Here is an 18,797-nt window from a genome sequence, read left to right on the forward strand (position 1 = left end):
TAAAATTAACATACAGTGCTTGAACAGATTTTTTCATCTATTATTGGGTTCTAAATATTCTACATTATTTTCCTCCTAAACCACTATTTTTCCCTCCACTATTTTATCTCCACAGACCTAGAGAAAGAATGAGAATCCAGAAAGGTCTTATATCTGCACTGTCCAATATAATAAACCACCAGCTACAGGTGGCTCCTGAGCACTTGAAATGTGGCTGGTCCAAACTGGGATGTTCTGCACATGTGAACTACATAATGGAGTTTATAAAGACTTGGTATGAAAACAGAAATGTCACGTATCTCATTAATAATTCTTTAAAATTGATTGCTTGTTGAAATGATATTTTGGAAATACTGTGGTCAAATGAAATATAGCTTTAAAATTAATTTCATCTTTATTTATTTTTTTTTTTATTTTTAAAAAATAGGGCTGCTGGCAATCTTAAAATTACATATGGAGCTAGTTATTACGTTTCTATTGAACAGGGCTAGGCTCTGACGCAGGCCGACCTCCATGCAGGGACTTTGTCACAGGCCTCAGCCTCAGCCTGCTGGACTAACCTGAGACATCAGTATTGGCTGGAAACCAGGCATGGGACATATCTATTTTCTCTCCAACCTCCATGTCAGCACACACTGGGGACTGCTGCTTGCTAATTCACAAGGTTACCCTGATCAAACTGGAACCAGGGGTGGCGTTCTGATAAGACTGGCTTCAGGTAGGAACCCATAGTTTCTAAGGGCTGACACACTTCCACTGTGAACCAGAAGCGAATCTAAAGCATGAGGCATACGAATAATCCAAGGATGTCAGTGGCATTTAGATCAGCGCTTCTCAGTCTCTTCTTCGTGATCAACGCGCTCCCGAGCATTCTGAGAAATTAATAGCCCAACTCCACCCACCGTGAGACTTTACTGCTGTGGCCCCTTAGAGACCACAAACCATTATAATGTCTAAGATTCTGTGGCCACCCAAGAAGGAATTTTCATCCCAATGGGGGTTACATTATTTCCTGTGTTGAGAACACAGGATTTAGATCTACCCTCTTCCCCAAGTCCTTTGAAAACTAGCCAGGGGGCTCACTATTCCCAGAGGTTTCACTGAGGTAAACATCTCTGGGGTCATCAGGATGGCATCTGCACAGTGAGCGGCTCCAGTTCTCCAGGTTCTCCTCTAGGGCAATTTGTGAGTTCATTTCAGGGAAATAAATATTCTTGAATTCAGCAGAATGGATTAAGTGTGGCGGAGGCATCCTTCTAATAGCCCTGAATGACCTCAGCGGCTCCCGAAGCAATGTCTGTTTTTGAATTTTACTTAGGGCTAAGCATCAAGAAAGGCTCTGCCACTGTGTTTTCTCCTATTAACAATTAGCATGATGCAACTTACATGTTTTTCCTTTCAAGTTCACCTCCAGGGAGCTAACAGCCATATCTGCAGATGGATCCTGACACCAGATATAAATGTATGATCTGAACATGTTCTGTGTTTAATCCTAATCTGTACCTCCGACTCTACACTGTGCTTTTCCTGGTCCTAATTATTTTCACTTTTCATTTCTATTTCATTCTTTTCTTAGAATTGCTTCCTATCACTGACTTCTAAGTCTCTGCACTGGGCCAGGGGAACAGGGAACAGCTTACCTGGGAGTGGGCGACCACTCTCTATCTGAATTAGGGTATGAGGCTGACTGAGGGTAAATCACAGCCGGGGAGAGGTCTTCCTTAGGAATATCATCTTGGAATGGAGGTATATCATTAGGAAGAGTTCTGGAGGAAAAAAAAAAGATTAAAGTCAAAGAATTCTTAATGATAGATTCATAATCAAGTTCCAGTTTTTTCTTGATTAGCTCTAAGTGCTTTGTAATTAACATGATCTCTTTAAACACCCAGATCTGTTCCAGGCAGTGGAGGGGGAAAAAGTGAGATACTGGCATCTATAAACGTGTCTATGTGCTAATGTTTTGGCTGAATTCTAAATGTAAAATGATTTTGTTTCAGCATTTGTACTCAGACATGCATGCGGTGATCACACTGCTGGCTCCTCCCATCATGCCACCTCCGGCTACCCTACACGGTCACGTTCCAAAAGCCTGGGAGGTAGAGCGGCCCCACACCAGCCCCAAGGTGGTATAAAACCCCTGCCAGGTACAGGCAGAGCTGCTGAATAACTCAATGACCATATGCTGATCACGTTTTGTCTAGCAGAAGAGATAAATGGCATCAACCAAACATGCCTTATGATTACAGAATAATTGCAAACGACCTCGTTTCAGGTATAAGCACACTCACTACTAAATACAATTCACAATTTGAATCATGCAAAGGCCATCTCTCTATATGTTGATGTTACCTGGAACACCTACCTCTAAATTTTGTACTTAACAGCCATGCAGAGAAGGCAATTTTAAGAAGCCCAATGACCCTGGTTCTAAGCCTGTCACAGGTTAGAGGCTGTAGTTGGGAAAAGCAATATTCGTTGCCAGTTGACATTTATTTTTCACCAAGAAAAAAGATATATTTTATTCCAAATAATGACACAGGAAGATACTCCTGATTCTCCTTATCCCTCCTTTATGTCAACAAAATTATCAAAAATTATACTGAATTATGTAAAAATCTGAAACATCAAATGTCCTTTCAAAATGAATTTTATCTTTTAAAACTGGCATTTTTCACCAAAATAGTAATACATACAAACAGAATTTCACCACACTGTTAAAAGCAAAGAAAAAGGAAACAAAATTTCCATTAAACTTTGGACCTAAGTCAAAATTAAAAAGGAAAAAGTTGGCTTATAGAGAAAACAGCATTTTCTTCATTCACTTTTGAGCCTGAAATCAGCCCTTGCCTATAAATCAGCCCAATTGTGCATAGTTGGTGCTCAAATAAGAATAAATAGGTTCCAAGAAAATGGGTTTGGTCATGAACTATTAATTTGCTCAGTTCCTGTTTCTTGACTCCATCCCAGGCTGCTAAAGTGATCAGCCAAGGAGGTTTGGCATCACCAACTGTCTCTTGGCTACAGCACAGCAAATCTTTATACCACTCTAGGATTGGGTCCACATGATTCCAAAATTCAGCCTAAAATAGGGGTCCCCAACCCCTGGGGCCCATGCCCCTGTTAGAAACCGGGCCACACAGCAGGAGGTGAGTGGCGGCCAAGCTGGCAAAGCTTCATCTGTGTTTACAGTCACTCCCCATCCCTCACATTACCACCTAAGCTCCTCCTCCTGCCAGATGAGTGGCAGCATTAGATTCTCACAGGAGCACGAACCCTGTTGTGAACTGTACACGTGAGGGATCTGGGCCGCGCACTCCTTATGAAAATCTAATGCCTGATGATCCCTCACCCATCACCCCCCGATGGGACCGTCTAGTTGCAGGAAAACAAGCTCAGGGCTCCCACTGATTCTACATGATGGTGAGTTGTATAAGTATTTCATTATATATTACAATGTAATAGTAATGGAAATAAAGAGCAGTATAAATGTAACATGCTTGAGTCATCCTAAAACCATCCACCCCGGGTCCATGGAAACATTGTCTTCCCCAAAACTGGTCCCTAGTGCCAAAAAGGTTGGGGACCACTGGTCTAAAACACATAAAAGAATAAGGAATTATGGGGAAAAAGTTTATAAAAATAATCTTGAACAGTTAACTGTCTGATTCTGGCACAGCCCCTCCACCCTGGACAGTCATTACCTGCTGCTCTCCAGCAGCTCCGTGGCCTCGTCCGAGCTCATCTCAATGGGGAACATGTCCTCATCCTCAGATGTGTTCATGTTGTCATCTCTCTTCAGGCTGTCCAGCTGTGACTTTCTCCTCCTTTTTCTTCTCTTCTTCACTACAGAGCTGCTTGACGGTGTCTCGCTGGGAGCAATCACTTGGGCTGGTGTGCCGGGGTCCAGGCCTCTCATCCTGTCCACAGAGCCCCTTTTCAGCTGGCATTCCATTCTCGAAGCTCCTTCTGACAGGATAGGGGAGGTGGCCAGGTGCATGGGGATGACTTCCTAAGAAAAGAACACATTTTCTGAAAAGAGCCTCGTTACCTCGGGTGTAAGAAGCAGGGCTTTGCCAGAGGCCTCCGGGATTCACTTCAGAGGCCAAGCACCTCCTCGGGAGGGCCACAGCAGATGGCCCAGCTAGAGGCCACAGCCACAGTGACCTGGAGATGTGGCCGCCCAATCTGGTAGAAGATCAGAAAGCCAACAATGTATTGAATGCCACTTTGTACTCAATCCTGTATTTATGTAATGTTAACAATGGGAGGTAATTCTCAGTGATCTCAAGCCCCCAGAATTCAACCTTGGCTGAAATATCCAGAGCACAGAGGAAAAAAATGGGCTTTGACTCACCATATTATGCTGGGAATTGGATGCACTCTTGCACTTCTGTGTAGATGTAGGTGTGCATGGGTGGGTGTGAGAGAAAGAGAATGTGTATTGTGTATTTTTTATATGCACTGAATTAAGATAGTAATGATCTAAAAACCAAAAACACATAAAACAACCAACAGCCCCGCCCAAGAACCTGTCTGCACCAGGGCCCAAGGAGGGCCCTGAACATCGAGGAAGTAGATACTGATCCTCTCATTAAAGACAAAAGGAAAAAACACAACCTGTCCCTTTAGTAGTTGTTTGTAATGATTCAGCAGTTTCTATAAAACGCTAGTAATCATTTTATTAATGAATGCCTCATTTTGTATGAGAAACTTGTTGACAATAAGAATATACATAAAACAGAGGGGATAAAGAAAAGTGTGCTGCTCATCATTCAAGTAGGTTTGGAGAGCATCAGACACGCTGAAATAGAACGTCTACACCTGAGACACACAGCTGAGGCTGGAAGGGAGTGAGAGATCATCTCACCCGGCTGCTGGACTGGACCAACTAGAGAAGGAGCACAGATTCTCAGATCAAGAGCAGAGAAGGGCCCTTTGCTGTCCGTGGGCTGGAAGGGAATGGGCAGCCAGGCAGACCCCCGCAGGCACATGCAGTACCAAGCAGTGCTGAAGGACACGGGCTCCCCAGCTTCCAGCAGCATCCCGGGGGTCCTAAGAGGCATCTGTATGGAGCTGAACATAATCTGGCCTCCAAGGCCCCACCCCACCCACAGGCACCCTGTCAGGCCAGCAAGACCAGCAAGCAGCCCCCATACAGGTCCCGCTGCACACTGGCCCAAAATGCTTCCTCAGCTCCAGTGGCCGAATATCTATCTAAAGCCAGGTACAAATAGAAATTAAAAATGCAGGTGTCCACATGCAGCGCAAAGAGTTTCTGTCAAAGGCCATTAGGAACCAATTAGTATTTTTGGAGTCTTCTCATCTAAGAGAGTTGAAGAGCAGGTGAGCAGGGATCCCCAGTATCAACAGGGTTGCTCTAGAACATGGAAGGAGAGATGCCGGGTCCTCCCCAGGCACCACCCTTCTGGGCAGGCAGGATGGAGGCAGTGCCTGGGACTATTCTGTCCCGAAGCTGCAATTATGGACACTTGCTTTAAAACCTGGAGCTATAAAGAGCCGTTCCTTTTTAATCATAGCTGTCTTCCTGGAAAGGAACTAGTTCAAGTCGATTTCATTCAGGAATCCCTACATCAGACTACTTTAAGGTGCTTCATCTGTGAACAAAAGTGTTAAAGAAGTGGTTTGTCTTAGTAGAAAACATAACCAGAAATCATGACCTTGGATTTGGCAAACGACTCTTTATGCATATGACACCAAAAGCATGCACAACAAAAGAAAAAACAGAATACATTAAAAAGGTAAACAGAAACTTTAAAAAAAAATTAGACTTCATTAAAACTAAAAACTTTTGTGCTACAAAGAACACCATCAAGAAAGTGAAAAGAGAACCCACCCAATGGGAGAAAATATTTACAAATCATATACCCTATAAGGGACTTGTACCTAGAATATATAATGAAGGCATACAAGGCAGTAGTAAAAAAGAAAAACAACGCACACACACACACACACACAAACTAGCAAAGGATCTGAATAGACATTTCTCCAAAGATTCAGAAATGGCCAATAAACACATAAAAAGATGTCAGACACCACTGGTTATTAGGAAAATGCAAATCATAACCATAAAGAGCTACCACTTCACACCCACTAGAATGACTAGAATCACAAAATCAGAGAAGTATTGGCAAAGATGTAGACAAATCAGAACTCTTTGTGCGCTGCTGGTGGGAATAAAAAATGGAACAGCTGCTTTGTAACACAGTCTGAAAGTTCCTCAAATGTCAAATGCAAAGTTACCACATGGCCCAGCAATACCATTCCTAGGTATATAACCAAGAAAAATCAAACAGACGTGTCCACACAAAAACTTGTATACAAATGTTCACAGCCGGGTTGTTTACAATGGCTAAAAGGTAGAAACAACCCAAGTTGTTTTTTTTGGGTTTTTTTTGTTTGTTTTCAGAGTCTCACTCTGTCACCCAGGCTGGAGTGCAGTGGCGCGATCTCGGCTCACTGCAAGCTCCGCCTCCCAGGTTCACATCATTCTCCTGCCTCAGTCTCCCGAGTAGCTGGGACTACAGGCGCCCACCACCACGCCCAGCTAATTTTTTGTATTTTTAGTAGAGACGGGGTTTCACCATGTTAGCCAGGATGGTCTCGATCTCCTGACCTTGTGATCCACCTGCCTCAGCCTCCCAAAGTGCTGGGATTACAGGCGTGAGCCACCGTGCCCGGCCCCAAGTTGTTTGTAATGATGAATGGAACAGATGAATGGACATGGTCTATGGATACAATTGAATACTATTCAGCCATAAAAAGGAATAAAACATTGATATATACTAAAACCTGGATGAACCTTGAAATATTAGTCAAAAAAAAACAGGCATAAAAGACTGGATACTATAATTCCATTCAAAAGTTCGGAATAAGGAAATCTATAGAGATAGAAAGATTAGCGGTAACTTAGGGCTCAGGGGTTGGGGGGTAGAGTGTAGGGGAGGCGATATCTAAAGGGTATGGTGTTTCTTTTGGGGGTGATGTAAATGTTCTAAATTTGACTGTGGTGATAGTTGCACCTGTCTGTAAATATACTAAAACCACTACGTGTACACTTGAAATGGGTAAATTGTGTATATGTGACGTATATCTCAATAAAGCTACTAAAATTTTTAAAATTTTTTTTAAAGTAATTCAGCCACTCACTAAATAAAAGAACATTGGGCATTTGAGATTTGACACACCAGTGTAATCTGTACACCTCTGACAGTGGTCCAGGCGCATGTGTGAAGCCCATCCCTCTGTCTCCTGGGAAGCAGTCAGCAAACTGAAGCCAGCCAGGAGAGCTGAGTCTGTGTGCACTCAGCACACCCCTAGGCCGTCTGGCTCAAATCCCCCACACAGATCAACGCCCACTTTTCTCTGCCCCATCATCCACACAGCCAGGTCCGGTATTACTTTGCACAAACTTCTGCCGTGTTTCCAGATAACCAATGCTCAAAGCTCAAAACTAGGAGGTAACCCTGACTACCCAGGCTTCCTTACCTGATCATTATCTGTTTCTTGAACAAAAAATGCTTCTCCATTATCTCCCAATTTCATGTGCAAATCCACAGATTCCCCATTGATTTCTATGTCAACCTGAAGGGAAAACATGGTTAACAAAAGAATGAGCTGCCTTCACCAGAACAGGAGACCTCATGGGAACGGCCAAGTCTCCGTGGATACGCTGTCGTCGCATACACCCTGAAGTGCCACACAAATCCCAGTCTCAGTCAGGCAGTCCCATCCAAGGGAACTGTCACTTGAGCACTGGAGGAGTTCTGGGTTCGGGAGGGCAGGCCTCTGACCAGGAAAGATGGAACCCAAAACAGTAGGTTGGTGCAAAAATAATTGAGATTTTGGCCATTATTATAATTATTAAAAATAATGGCAAAAACTGCAATTACTTTTGCAGCAAGCTAATAGAAAGATTCCTCCGAGACCACCTGGTCCAGCTCCTCCTTTTTTGGCTGAGGAGCTGAGGCCAGACAAAAGGAGGGACCAGCCCAGGGTCACATGGCTGGTGACAGTTCAAGCTGCAATCAAAGCTTCCCCAGCCCCAGACATTAGAAATTACACCCTGGAAAACTCATCAACTATTGGCTGGGATCCTTCACACATACTCAAGGAAGAGCTTCCTCTTGAACTTAACTCAAAGGACCAATCATGAGACATCATCCCAAAATCCACATTAGATCGGGGCATGAAATGTCTATTTGTAAGGATTTGTTTCTTTCCATTTGTGTGGCAGACTGTCTTCTAAAACTGGCCACATCAATATCCCGGTCCTACCTGCTCTTCCAGAACCTTCGCCACTCCTGAAAATAAACTAGAAATAAAATTCTAAGCTCGCAACTGACTGAACGGACCCCCTGTTGGACAAGGAGATGCCAGAGAAACCTTGAGAACTGAGTTCCAGGCCATGATGGAATGGGAGATAGGACAGGCTTCCTCATACCCCACCTCACTAACCGCCATGATGCTTTCTTCCCTAAGGGCCAAACAGAAATCAGCCCTTCCAAAAGACTCTGCACTGGTATCAACAAAAGAAGCTGCTCTGCGTTTTTGTTTTTGTTTTTTTTTTTGCCTGATAAGAGCCCAGGAACCGGTCCTGGCCCGCCTAGGGAGAATGTGCCCTGAGGGTTTTCCCTTCCTCTGCTCCACCCTTTGATGTTAGACACCAGAAAACTCCACCCTTGGCTGGTGCTAGTGCCATCACGTTTTGAACATGGGTCCCATGGAGAGGCATGTTTTCCTCTCCTGAACACTCATGACCCCTCCTGTGGCTTATTAAATATGTAGATTCTGTGACCCCAGACAGCACAAATCCCTCATCTCTTTGCCCCTTCCTCAAAGTGTCTGTTTTCTGCTTCTGGCCAGAGGCTACACTTCCCAGCCTGTCAGAATTGGCCACCCTGCAGGCAGCAACCTAGTTCTCCTCTCCAAATTTATGAGCTTTATCCTTCTTCCATTGACACCACCAAGAAAGGCCTATTTCTCCTCCCCTTGAGCCCAGGCAGGCTTGTGATGGCCCCAACCAGTAGAGCACAGCAGAGGGGACGCCATGTGGCTTGCAAGGCTAGGCCATAAGATCCAGCATCTGCCTGGTTTCCTCCCTTTCAAGATGCTCACCTCACCATTGCCACTGTGTTGTGGGGTGCCCTGGCCACGTGGAGAGGCCATGGGTAGTTGGTATGACCAACAGCCTCGGTGAAGAGCCCAGCCAAGAGCCAGAATCAACCACCAGTCACAAAGAATGTGAGTGTTCAGATGATTCCAGCCCTCAGCCTTTGCGCTTTCCAGCTGAGGCCCCAGAGAGCAGAGACAAACCACCCCACTGTGCTCTGCCTGAATTCCTGACCCACAGATACAGGAGCTTAATAAACGGCGTGTGCCACGGCACTTTAATTTACACAGCCATACTAACTAGAATAATTTCAATTAGTCACTGTCAGTTCCGTGACTGGCCATTTCCAACGGAGACCTAAAACTCTGGGTCTGAGAGTTCAAGACAGGTGGTATCACCAGAGTGCAAGGGCATTCTCTAAGGAAAGCTGGTGCCAGGTCCCCATGCCCTGAGAGCTCACCACTTTCTCTCGGGAGCGCAGGACCCCCATCTTCCCAAAGCGGACGTGGAAAGGGGAGCATTGGAGGTTTCCATTGGGCTGGCGGATGACAATGATGTCAATGCACCCTGAGAGTGTGGCGGGGTTCAGCCCCTTGTAGAGCTCCTTCACGGTGACAAACACCTGGCCGGCTAACTGCCCCACGTAATTCATGGTCTGCGCCTGGAAAACAGACAAAAAAAACACACACAGACACACAATTAATCAGAGGAAGAGCAAATCAAAATGAACTCCTCACCATTTCAAAAACGTGGATTACACACTCAACTTTCAGCTCATCTCATCTCATTTCTGGAATGTGCTCTATCCACCCCCATGGCCCATCAGGGTCCATCAGGGTCCATCACGGCCCATCAGGGTCCATCATGGCCCATCACAGCCCATCACGGTCCATCATGGCCCATCACGGCCCATCACAGCCCATCAGGTCCATCACGGCCCATCACGGCCCATCAGGGTCCATCACGGCCCATCAGAGCCCATCACGGCCCATCAGGGTCCATCAGGGTCCACCATGGCCCATCATGGCCCTTCAGAGCCCACCAGGGTCCATCACAGCCCATCATGGCCCATCACGGCCCATCAGGGCCCATCACGGCCCATCACAGCCCATCAGGGCCCATCATGGCCTATCACCCCAACTCCCACAGCAAGCCCACCAGTCTCCACTCTCCCAGAGTCCAGCACAGAGAGCCTTGACCCCATGATGTCTAATCTCAGTTGTCCCCAGGCCCTGTCTTCTCTGCAGTCCCATGAAGCTTGTTTATATTGTCCTTAGCACCACTGCCACCTGCCCCTTCTTCTGTCATGATGGACAGGTTTTGCACACTACATCTCAAGACTGTAGAGGAAAGAGACTATTTCATACAGCATAGGATCCCCCACCATGCCAATCACAGTAGCTACTTGATGATATTAGTTGAAAAACAAATGACTATTTTTACTGGAGAAGGGAAATGAACGATTTTTGTTTGTGACAATTTCCATGTGGCCTTTGCCTGCCTGTCTGACTTCTCTCCACTGCTCCAGGGAACACCAGCGCTCTGGGCTGCTGGCCGGCTGTCAACTGCAATCCACTCAGCAAATGTTCAGGCCATCTCTTCTACACGGCCTGGGGCCACAACACAGAGATAAAGAAGAAAGTCCTGTCCCCTGGAGGGACTCACAGTCTCCTGAAGGAAACAGAGGTAATACACAAGGAACTAGCCGGGCATAGTAGCTCATGCCTATAATCCCAGCACTTTAGGAGAATGAGACAGGCGCATGGCTTGAGCCCAGGAGTTCCAGATCAGCCTGAACAACATGGCAAAATCCCATCTCTACTAAAAACACAAAAATTAGCTGTGCGTTGTGGTACGTACTTGTAGTCCCAGCTACTTGGGAGGCTGAGGTGGAAGGATCACTTGAACCCGGGAGGTGGAGGCTGCAGTGAGCTGAGATCGTGCCACTGCACTCCAGCCACGGAGTGCAAGACCATATATATGACATATATAAATGCATGTCAGCAACACTTACATATATTTTAGTCGTTGTGTGTGTGTGTGTGTATTTGAAGATAGGATCTTGCTCCGGTGAATATAGGGCTGTAATTAGTATATTAAGTCCTGTAATATATGTATATATACACATATATGTATACATATATGTATGTGTGTGTATATATATATACACATACACACACACACAAACTAAAATATATGTCAGTGTCACTGAATTTGTTGTAAGTAAACACTAAGGGAGTTATGATCAAGGAAAGAAGGTGCATCAGAGGGAGCTGGCGCTGGAGGCAGGCTTGGAGGAGGACAGGGACACCCTCAGATGTCAGACGAGGAGGTGGACAGGGTACTGTGGGACAGCAAGAGGTTCATGCAGAAGCATGGAAGCTTAAAACCACCAGACTGGAAGAGGGAGCTGTGCCCAGAACACAAGAATGGAGAGTGGGAAACCGTGCCAGGAGATGCGGGCTCTGCTGTGTGAAGCCATCAGATTCTGGAACAAAATGACACTTTGATCCAAGATTTAGAAAAAGCATCACTGTAACAATGTGAAGCCTGGCAAGAAAAAAACCTGATGGCAGGAAGACTAGGAGAGAAACGATTCCCCGCCTGTAAAGGAGGTAGAGACAGAAGAAAAAGAGGGAAAGGGACAGGCCAAGAGATATTCTGGGTTCAAGGCAGCTGGACTGCGAGCCGCCGCTGTGCTCTGGCCTTCTTTTGGTAGCTCTGGATCCCTGCCCACCTGGTGCAGTCCATGCCTGCCCACATCACTGTCCACTCTGCCCGGCTCTCTGCTCCCATCCTTCTGCCATCACTGTGCCCTGCTGTGCTAACTGGCGGTCTTGACTGGCCCACGGCACTCACATCTTATCCCTGGACTGGGTCATGGCAGGCGGAAGTCCTCCAGCCCTCCTCTCTCCACTCCTTGCTCGGCTTCACGGGGTCACATCATCAACCCTCCTCTGGCCCTTCAGGGACGTGGCACCTCTCGGTGGCCATCCAGTCTCTGGAGCCTCTTCTTTTCCAGCTCTGACTTATACTCTAGGGCTGAGTCCTAGACTCTCTTCTCCTCTCCCATTTATTCACCTGATGCTTTGGCGGACTCGTGAAGCCACGTGGTTCCAAATACCGCCCAAACAGGAAGGATTTGCACGACATACCTTCCAGTCCACCCCGAGACCTCACTCCTCCTCCTAGTCCATACTGCTCCCACTCTTCAAGGCAACTATCCCAGGACACATGTGACCACACTGACAACAAGCCCACCTCAGGTCACCTACAGACTCCAGGAGACACCACGTGTGTGAACCTGTGGCTCACAAACCTGCTGTGTAGACAGGTTGGTTCTGGGAGCTTTTCCTATCATTCAGTGGCGCTGTGATATTATGATGTAATAGGAAATATATATTTTTGTCTTCATCCCCAGATCTAAGCCAGAACTCCCAAACCCCTTAAAATTTCTAAGTGATCAGAGTGATAGGAATGTCTTTTGTTATGATATTTCGTTTTCCTCCCCTGCTCCTGAAATAGCTCCTTAGCTCCAGAGCAATTAAGGTGAAAGGAGTGTCTTCTGTCATTCATGATAAGCCCTCTTCAACCACACCAAAGTTTAATCAGAGGACTCTTGGAGGATGTGGGCTGGACCACAGCTGCCAGAGGAACAAATCCGTGATGAGAGTTGGTGCCTTCAGCCACTCCCTACCCACCCCCCACCCCACCCCTAACCTCCAAGGAGAGGGAGAGGCGAGAGAGATTAAGTGTAATCAATGGCCAATGAGTTAATCAATCTGTGTAATAAAGCCTCCATAGAACCTGAAAGAAAGGGGCTCAGAGAGCTTCCAGTTTGGTGAACGCGTGGCAGTGCTGGGAGGCTGGGGTGCTAGAGAGGACATGGAAGCACCACCACCGCCCCCACCGCCTTGCCCTGTGTACCCTTCCATCTGGCTACTCCAGAGTTGCATCCTTTATAATAAACCGGTGACAATCAGTAAACTGCTTCCCTGAGTTCCGTGAGCTGATCCACAAAGGAATGAACCCAAGGAGGGGGTCATGGGAACCCCCGATTTATAGCCAGTCAAGCAGAAGCACAGGAGGCCCAGACGGTGACTGGCATCTGAAGTGAGGGACAGCTTGTGGGAATGAGCCCTTAACCTGTGGAATCTGATGCTAACTCCAGGTAGATGGTGTCAGAATTGAATTGAATTATAGGCACCCAGTTGGTGTGCTCCGAGAGCTGGAGAACTGCTTGGTGTGGAAGAGACACACACACGTCTGGTGTCAGAAGTGTGTATGAGAGTACAGGAAATTGTATGGTTTGTTTGTTCTTTTATGAGCTACATTCTTAAGGCCAAGGATAAAACCTCGGCCTTTCATGTTAAAAAAACAAAATATACCTTTTGTAAATCTTACCTCAACCCCTATGAAATACGCAAAAGTGAGATCAGCACACCCATTTGCAAATGAGGCGCAAAAGTGGTCAAATCCCCTGCATGCAGGGGCTAGTAAGAACTGCGGATTTAATTCTAATTTAGAACAGGCCAGAGAACCAAAAGTCATGAATGATACCTACAAAGAATGCAAGAAGCCCTCCCAGGTTCATTTTACAATTTTAAATGAAGCTGTCTGTACTGATACACCTCCTCTCTCAATGGAGGAAACAAGCCCAGCCCTTAGTAAACACTCACGGAGGAACATACATCTGCCTTCCTTTTCACCTGGGGGTAAACACTAGCGCCCAGCTCCCCCTTGATCTGTCCTGCTAATAAGTCACATATATATAAACATCAAAACACACATTTTTCTAAGTTTACGAGTGGTACAGGTTTAACTTCATGCAAAAAAGGTGCGGTGGGATGGTTCCTGAAAAGATGTACAATATAAGAAATGATTGTTTGTAACCCTGACACTTCTTATTCTTTCCATGTTGAACTTAGATTTTAACGTGTGTTTGGTAAGAGAGGTAACCCTCTAACTCTAGAACTATGTGCAGGCCGGGCGTGGTGGCTCACCCTTGTAATCCCAGCAATTCGGGAGGCCGAGGCGGGCGGATCACGAGGTCAGGAGATCGAGACCACTGTGAAACCCCGTCTCTACTAAAAAGACAAAAAATTAGCCGGGCGTAGTGGCGGGCGCCTGTAGTCCCAGCTACTGGGAGAGGCTGAGGCAGGAGAATGGCGTGAACCCGGGAGGCGGAGCTTGCAGTGAGCTGAGATTGCGCCACTGCACTCCAGCCTGGATGACAGAGCGAGACTCCGTCTCAAAAAAAAAAAAAACTATGTGCAAGCAGTATTAATAACATCTTTGTACAATTTCTTTCATATACATTATCTCATGCTGGCTCTCACAATACCCCGTAGGAATGCAGCCTTTCAGATGGTAAAACCAGAAGACAGCCAAAGTGCAACGAAGATCGCAGGGCTGGTGAAGAGGGGCTCTCTGGATTGACACGCCCAGTTTCACCAGACTGGAACCCAGGTCTTTGGATTTTGAAGTGACCTCTCTTTCGGTTCTGTGAAGCCCCTTATGTCCCCAATCTCTCTGCCTTCATCACCCTTGTGGGTGAGCTATGTTTGTCACCGAATGATGAGACCACCTCCCCAGCAGTGAGGCCCCAACCCCAGGCCAGCACATCTACGAACTACTGTTGATAGTTTTTTACTCATAAGAAAAAGAAAGCTCGTAACTGGATAGCATTACCACATGTCTGCATCCTAGCCTCTCCTCTGTAAAGGGGGCACATTGGCCTGGGTGACCTGCAAGGTCTAATTCCAGCTCTATCCGTTCCAAGACAAAGGCTCCACTCCTTAGTTCTCAGCAACTGAACAGGCATCTTTAATAATTGAATTGTTTCTCTGCTCTCTCGTTCTCAAGAACAAGCATCCTTGCCCCTCTTCAGTGAGCAAACTCAAGGTTACTGCTCAGAATCCAAGAATTTGGAAGCCAGAAGGGATCCTTAGTTGTTGTTCCAACGACCTCATTTTTTAAAAGTAAGCCCAGAAACAGGAAGTGACTTAGCAAAGCTCCCCCCATGGCAAAGACAGAGCCAAGACTACAATTTCTTCTGTGACCTTCCCACTGGATTGGTCTGGAGTATTTTCCTACTGCAAAGAATCAGAAAGTGCTTTGATATCCTCAGCTGTGGCTTTAGCTTAGATTAGTCGTGCTTTGATATCTTCAGCTGTCCACTCTATTGAATAACTTCTTTGCAAATCTGAAAATACCCCGATTTGAAAGCAGGAAATCTTCTCAATAATTCTCAACAAGTGACAGGGTCATGGGCTCCACCTGGCAGTCTTTTGTCTGTTCCTAGGAACTCAACATCTATACCCTGGGCCTGCCTTAACAACTAAGCACTGAAAGTTTTTAAAAGGGTGAATACCACCACCTCACATCTATTAAGATGGCGACTGTTAAAAAAAAAAAAAAAAAAAACAGAATATAACAAGTGTTGGCAAGGATATGGAGAAACTGGAACTCTTGTCCACTGCTGGCGGGAATGTAAAATGTGGAGCCACTTCAGAAAATAGTCTGAATTCCTCAAAAAAAATAAAATAAAATTAGCTTATGATCCAGCCATTCCAGTCCTGGTTATATATCAAAAAAAACTGAAAGCAGGTCTCGAAAAGATATTGGCACACCCATGTTCATGGCAGCATTATTCATAACAGCCAAAAGGAGGCAGCAAATCCAGTGTGACAGATGAATGGAAAAGCAAAATGTGGTCTATCCATATCATGGACTATTACTGAGCCTTAAAAAGAAAGGAAATTCTGATACATGCTACTGTGTGGATGAACCTTGAGGACAGTAGGCTAAATGAAATAGGCCAGTCACAAAAGGACAAACGCTGTATAATTCTACTTACATGAGCTACCTTAGGTAGACAAACTCATAGAAACAGAAAGACTGATTACCAGGGGCTAGGGAGAAGTGGAAAACAGGGAGTCAGTGTGTGTTTAATGGGTACAGAGTTTCCATTTTGCCACTGAACCATACACTTAAATATGGTTAAAATGGCAAATTTTATATTATATGTATTTTATCACAATTAACATTTTTTTTAAGAATTGGGGAGAGAGAAAATTGTATTAACCAGAACTCATTTCAGGAAGCCAGGATATTATTTGGTTAAACAATTTCTTTGAAAGAGAGCTTGGGGTGGAGGGGGCAATCCCTCCCCCAGGAGGCATGGGAGGGACCATGCCCTTTAAGACACCAGGGTGGGCCCGGTCACCCCAGGCACCTGTTGCCTGGAGGGGTGCAGGCAGGTTAGAGGCAGCCAGGCTCTTCTTTCTCTGCCCTTCCTCCAAGCTCTCTTCAAAATACATCTTGGACAAATGTTTAAAGAATACAAGAATAAACCAGCTGGGCATAAATTCCCAAATTTTACTCTCAGTTATGTTTCGAGTAAAAGGCTCAAGGAAGAAGCTAATTTACCTGAGGAAGTCAGACAAAACCAGCCAATCAATCCACCTCCCCATACCTGCCCGTTAATCTCATGACTGTCTTTGGTGTCAGTTTCCTGCTGTCTGCTAAAACACGTGATCAAGCACTGAGGGGAATATCTGCTTTAAAGAAGAAAGTATCTTAATTACAAACGATAAACAAAACCTGCAGAGGACCAAACGGAAGGCTTCAATTTCCAGTGGAATGGCTTTCAGATGCCTGCTATTCACTCACCCCATACCAAATTCCTTTTAAACCTGCTGACTTTAATCTCAAAATTTGGCAAGAAATATCAGCTTCACCTGACAGGATTTTATTTACCACTTGAAACAGGATTCTACGACCCCTAGTTCAAACGTTTTTGATGGAAAACTCAGCCAAATCTTACAAATATCCTTTGGCAAGACTGGGTTTCTCTAACTGTGGATTTTCAGAAAAGCTCTAAGGTTAAGAAACATGTAAGTTTTTTCAATGTGACATCTTCTAGCTTGACCTTCTGAAATAATACAAATTTTCTGAGGTTATTACATCCCATTGGAATATCATCTTTCCAGGTATCTCTGGGTTAGAAACTGTTTTATGTTAGAACCAAACAGATAATACATCAAAGAACATAAAAATCTACAAGCATATTCCACTTAGAATTCTACTTATGACATTAATAATAAATAGCATGCTTAACTCATATAGCATCGATTATTAAAAATAAATATGGGGGCCAGGCACTCACGCCTATAATCTCAGCACTTTGGGAGGCCAAGGTGGGCAGATCACCTGAAGTCAGGAATTCGAGACCAGCCTGGCCAACATGGTGAAGCCCCATTTCTACAAAAATACAAAAATTAGCATGATGGCAAGTGCCTGTAATCCCAGCTACTCGAGAGGCTGAGGCAGGAGAATTGCTTGAACCCAGGAGGCAGAGGTTGCAGTGGGCTAAGATCATGTCATTGCACTCCAGCCTGGGCAACAGAGCCTCCATCTCAATAAATAAATAAATATATAAATAAATAAATAAATAAATAAAGGGATCTGAATTATTTTAGGCCATGCCCCTTAATGGACAATTCGGGAATCTGCTGTTCCACTCATTTATTATGCAAGTAAATAAAAGTGATTTTAATTCCCTTTCTATTTCCTTCAACTAGAACATTACCTAAGGCACGTTATCTGGGACATAACAGTGGGTCCATTTTCATATTGTGGGTTTGCTCCTTGGAAATGAAATGATGTCATGGTAAGCAACATCTAATTATATACAAGACTGGCCGAGCAAATGCAAATGCAAAACTGTCTCAATAAATGCACTCTTACAATCCCCGTTTTTGTTCAATCTTTCTCACTTGTACTTTTCTTCCTACTCTCCCTTCTTTAAGAACTAAGTGGCCAGGGATGGTGGCTCATGCCTGTGATCCCAGCACTTTGGGAGGCCAAGGCGCGCAGATCATGAGGTCAGGAGATCGAGACCATCCTGGCTAACACGGTGAAACGATGTCTCTACTAAAAATACAAAAAATAAGCCAGGCATGGTGGCACGCACCTGTAGTCCCAGCTACTCAGGAGGCTGAGGCAGGAGAGTCACTTGAACCCAGGAGGTGGAGCTTGCAGTGAGCCGAGATGGCGCCACTGCACTCCAGCCTGGGCGACAGAGAGAGACTCTGTCTCAAAAAACAAAAACAAAAACAAAAAAAACTAAGTGTCTTGCAGGAGTTGAACAATAATTACCCCTCAAATCTGGATTTCCACCTGCCTCCTCCGTTTCCTCCCCCGGCTGTCCAGGTATATGACCCCTTCATAAACACGCCCACACAACTCTATCTTTCAGCCTCAACCTTCCCCTCAGCCCTCCAGCCCAGCCATCCAGGGCAGTAGTTTGATAAATATTACTGCCATTTGTCAAGTGGCTGAGCAGACATCTGTCTACCAAGTGAGTCTTCTCTCCTTGAGGACAGGGACGAGGCTTGCTCATTTCTGACGCAGTACCTGCCCCATCGCAGGGCCCAGGAGATGTCTGCAGTGCTACGTGGCCATGTTTTCTTTAACAACTTCCCACGTCTTCTCTGATGACATTCTGCAACACTTGCCAGGAGTCTAATCCCATGTATTTGAGTACCAAGCTAGGTATTTCTGGAATGATGTAACTGCATTAAATCTATATGGTGATAGATTTCCAAAAGCGAAAGTATTTTCTTGGTTCAGAACACTTTTCCTCCTGCATAATGGAAATAGA

At 45.4% G+C, this 18,797-nt stretch overlaps 1 protein-coding gene across 10 annotated transcripts in view; it reads right to left on the reverse strand.

The window, feature by feature from the left end:
• LPIN1 (lipin 1) overlaps positions 1-18,797 on the reverse strand; it is a 149,025-nt gene that overhangs the window by 50,688 nt on the left and 79,540 nt on the right. For 9 of the 10 annotated variants that reach the window (XM_055251549.2, XM_055251550.2, XM_055251548.2 and 6 more), the window contains 4 exons: positions 9,591-9,791; positions 7,507-7,602; positions 3,702-4,009; positions 1,641-1,766 (listed from right to left, as the gene is read on the reverse strand). In XM_055251549.2, the coding sequence (XP_055107524.2) occupies positions 1,641-1,766; positions 3,702-4,009; positions 7,507-7,602; positions 9,591-9,791 (731 nt within the window). Of the gene's footprint in view, positions 1-1,640; positions 1,767-3,701; positions 4,010-7,506; positions 7,603-9,590; positions 9,792-18,550; positions 18,775-18,797 lie in introns of those variants that run through there. The other variant, XM_063622829.1, reaches the window with a different exon arrangement.

This window comes from Symphalangus syndactylus, chromosome 18 (genome assembly GCF_028878055.3).
Source record: "Symphalangus syndactylus isolate Jambi chromosome 18, NHGRI_mSymSyn1-v2.1_pri, whole genome shotgun sequence".
Classification (NCBI taxonomy): domain Eukaryota; kingdom Metazoa; phylum Chordata; class Mammalia; order Primates; family Hylobatidae; genus Symphalangus; species Symphalangus syndactylus.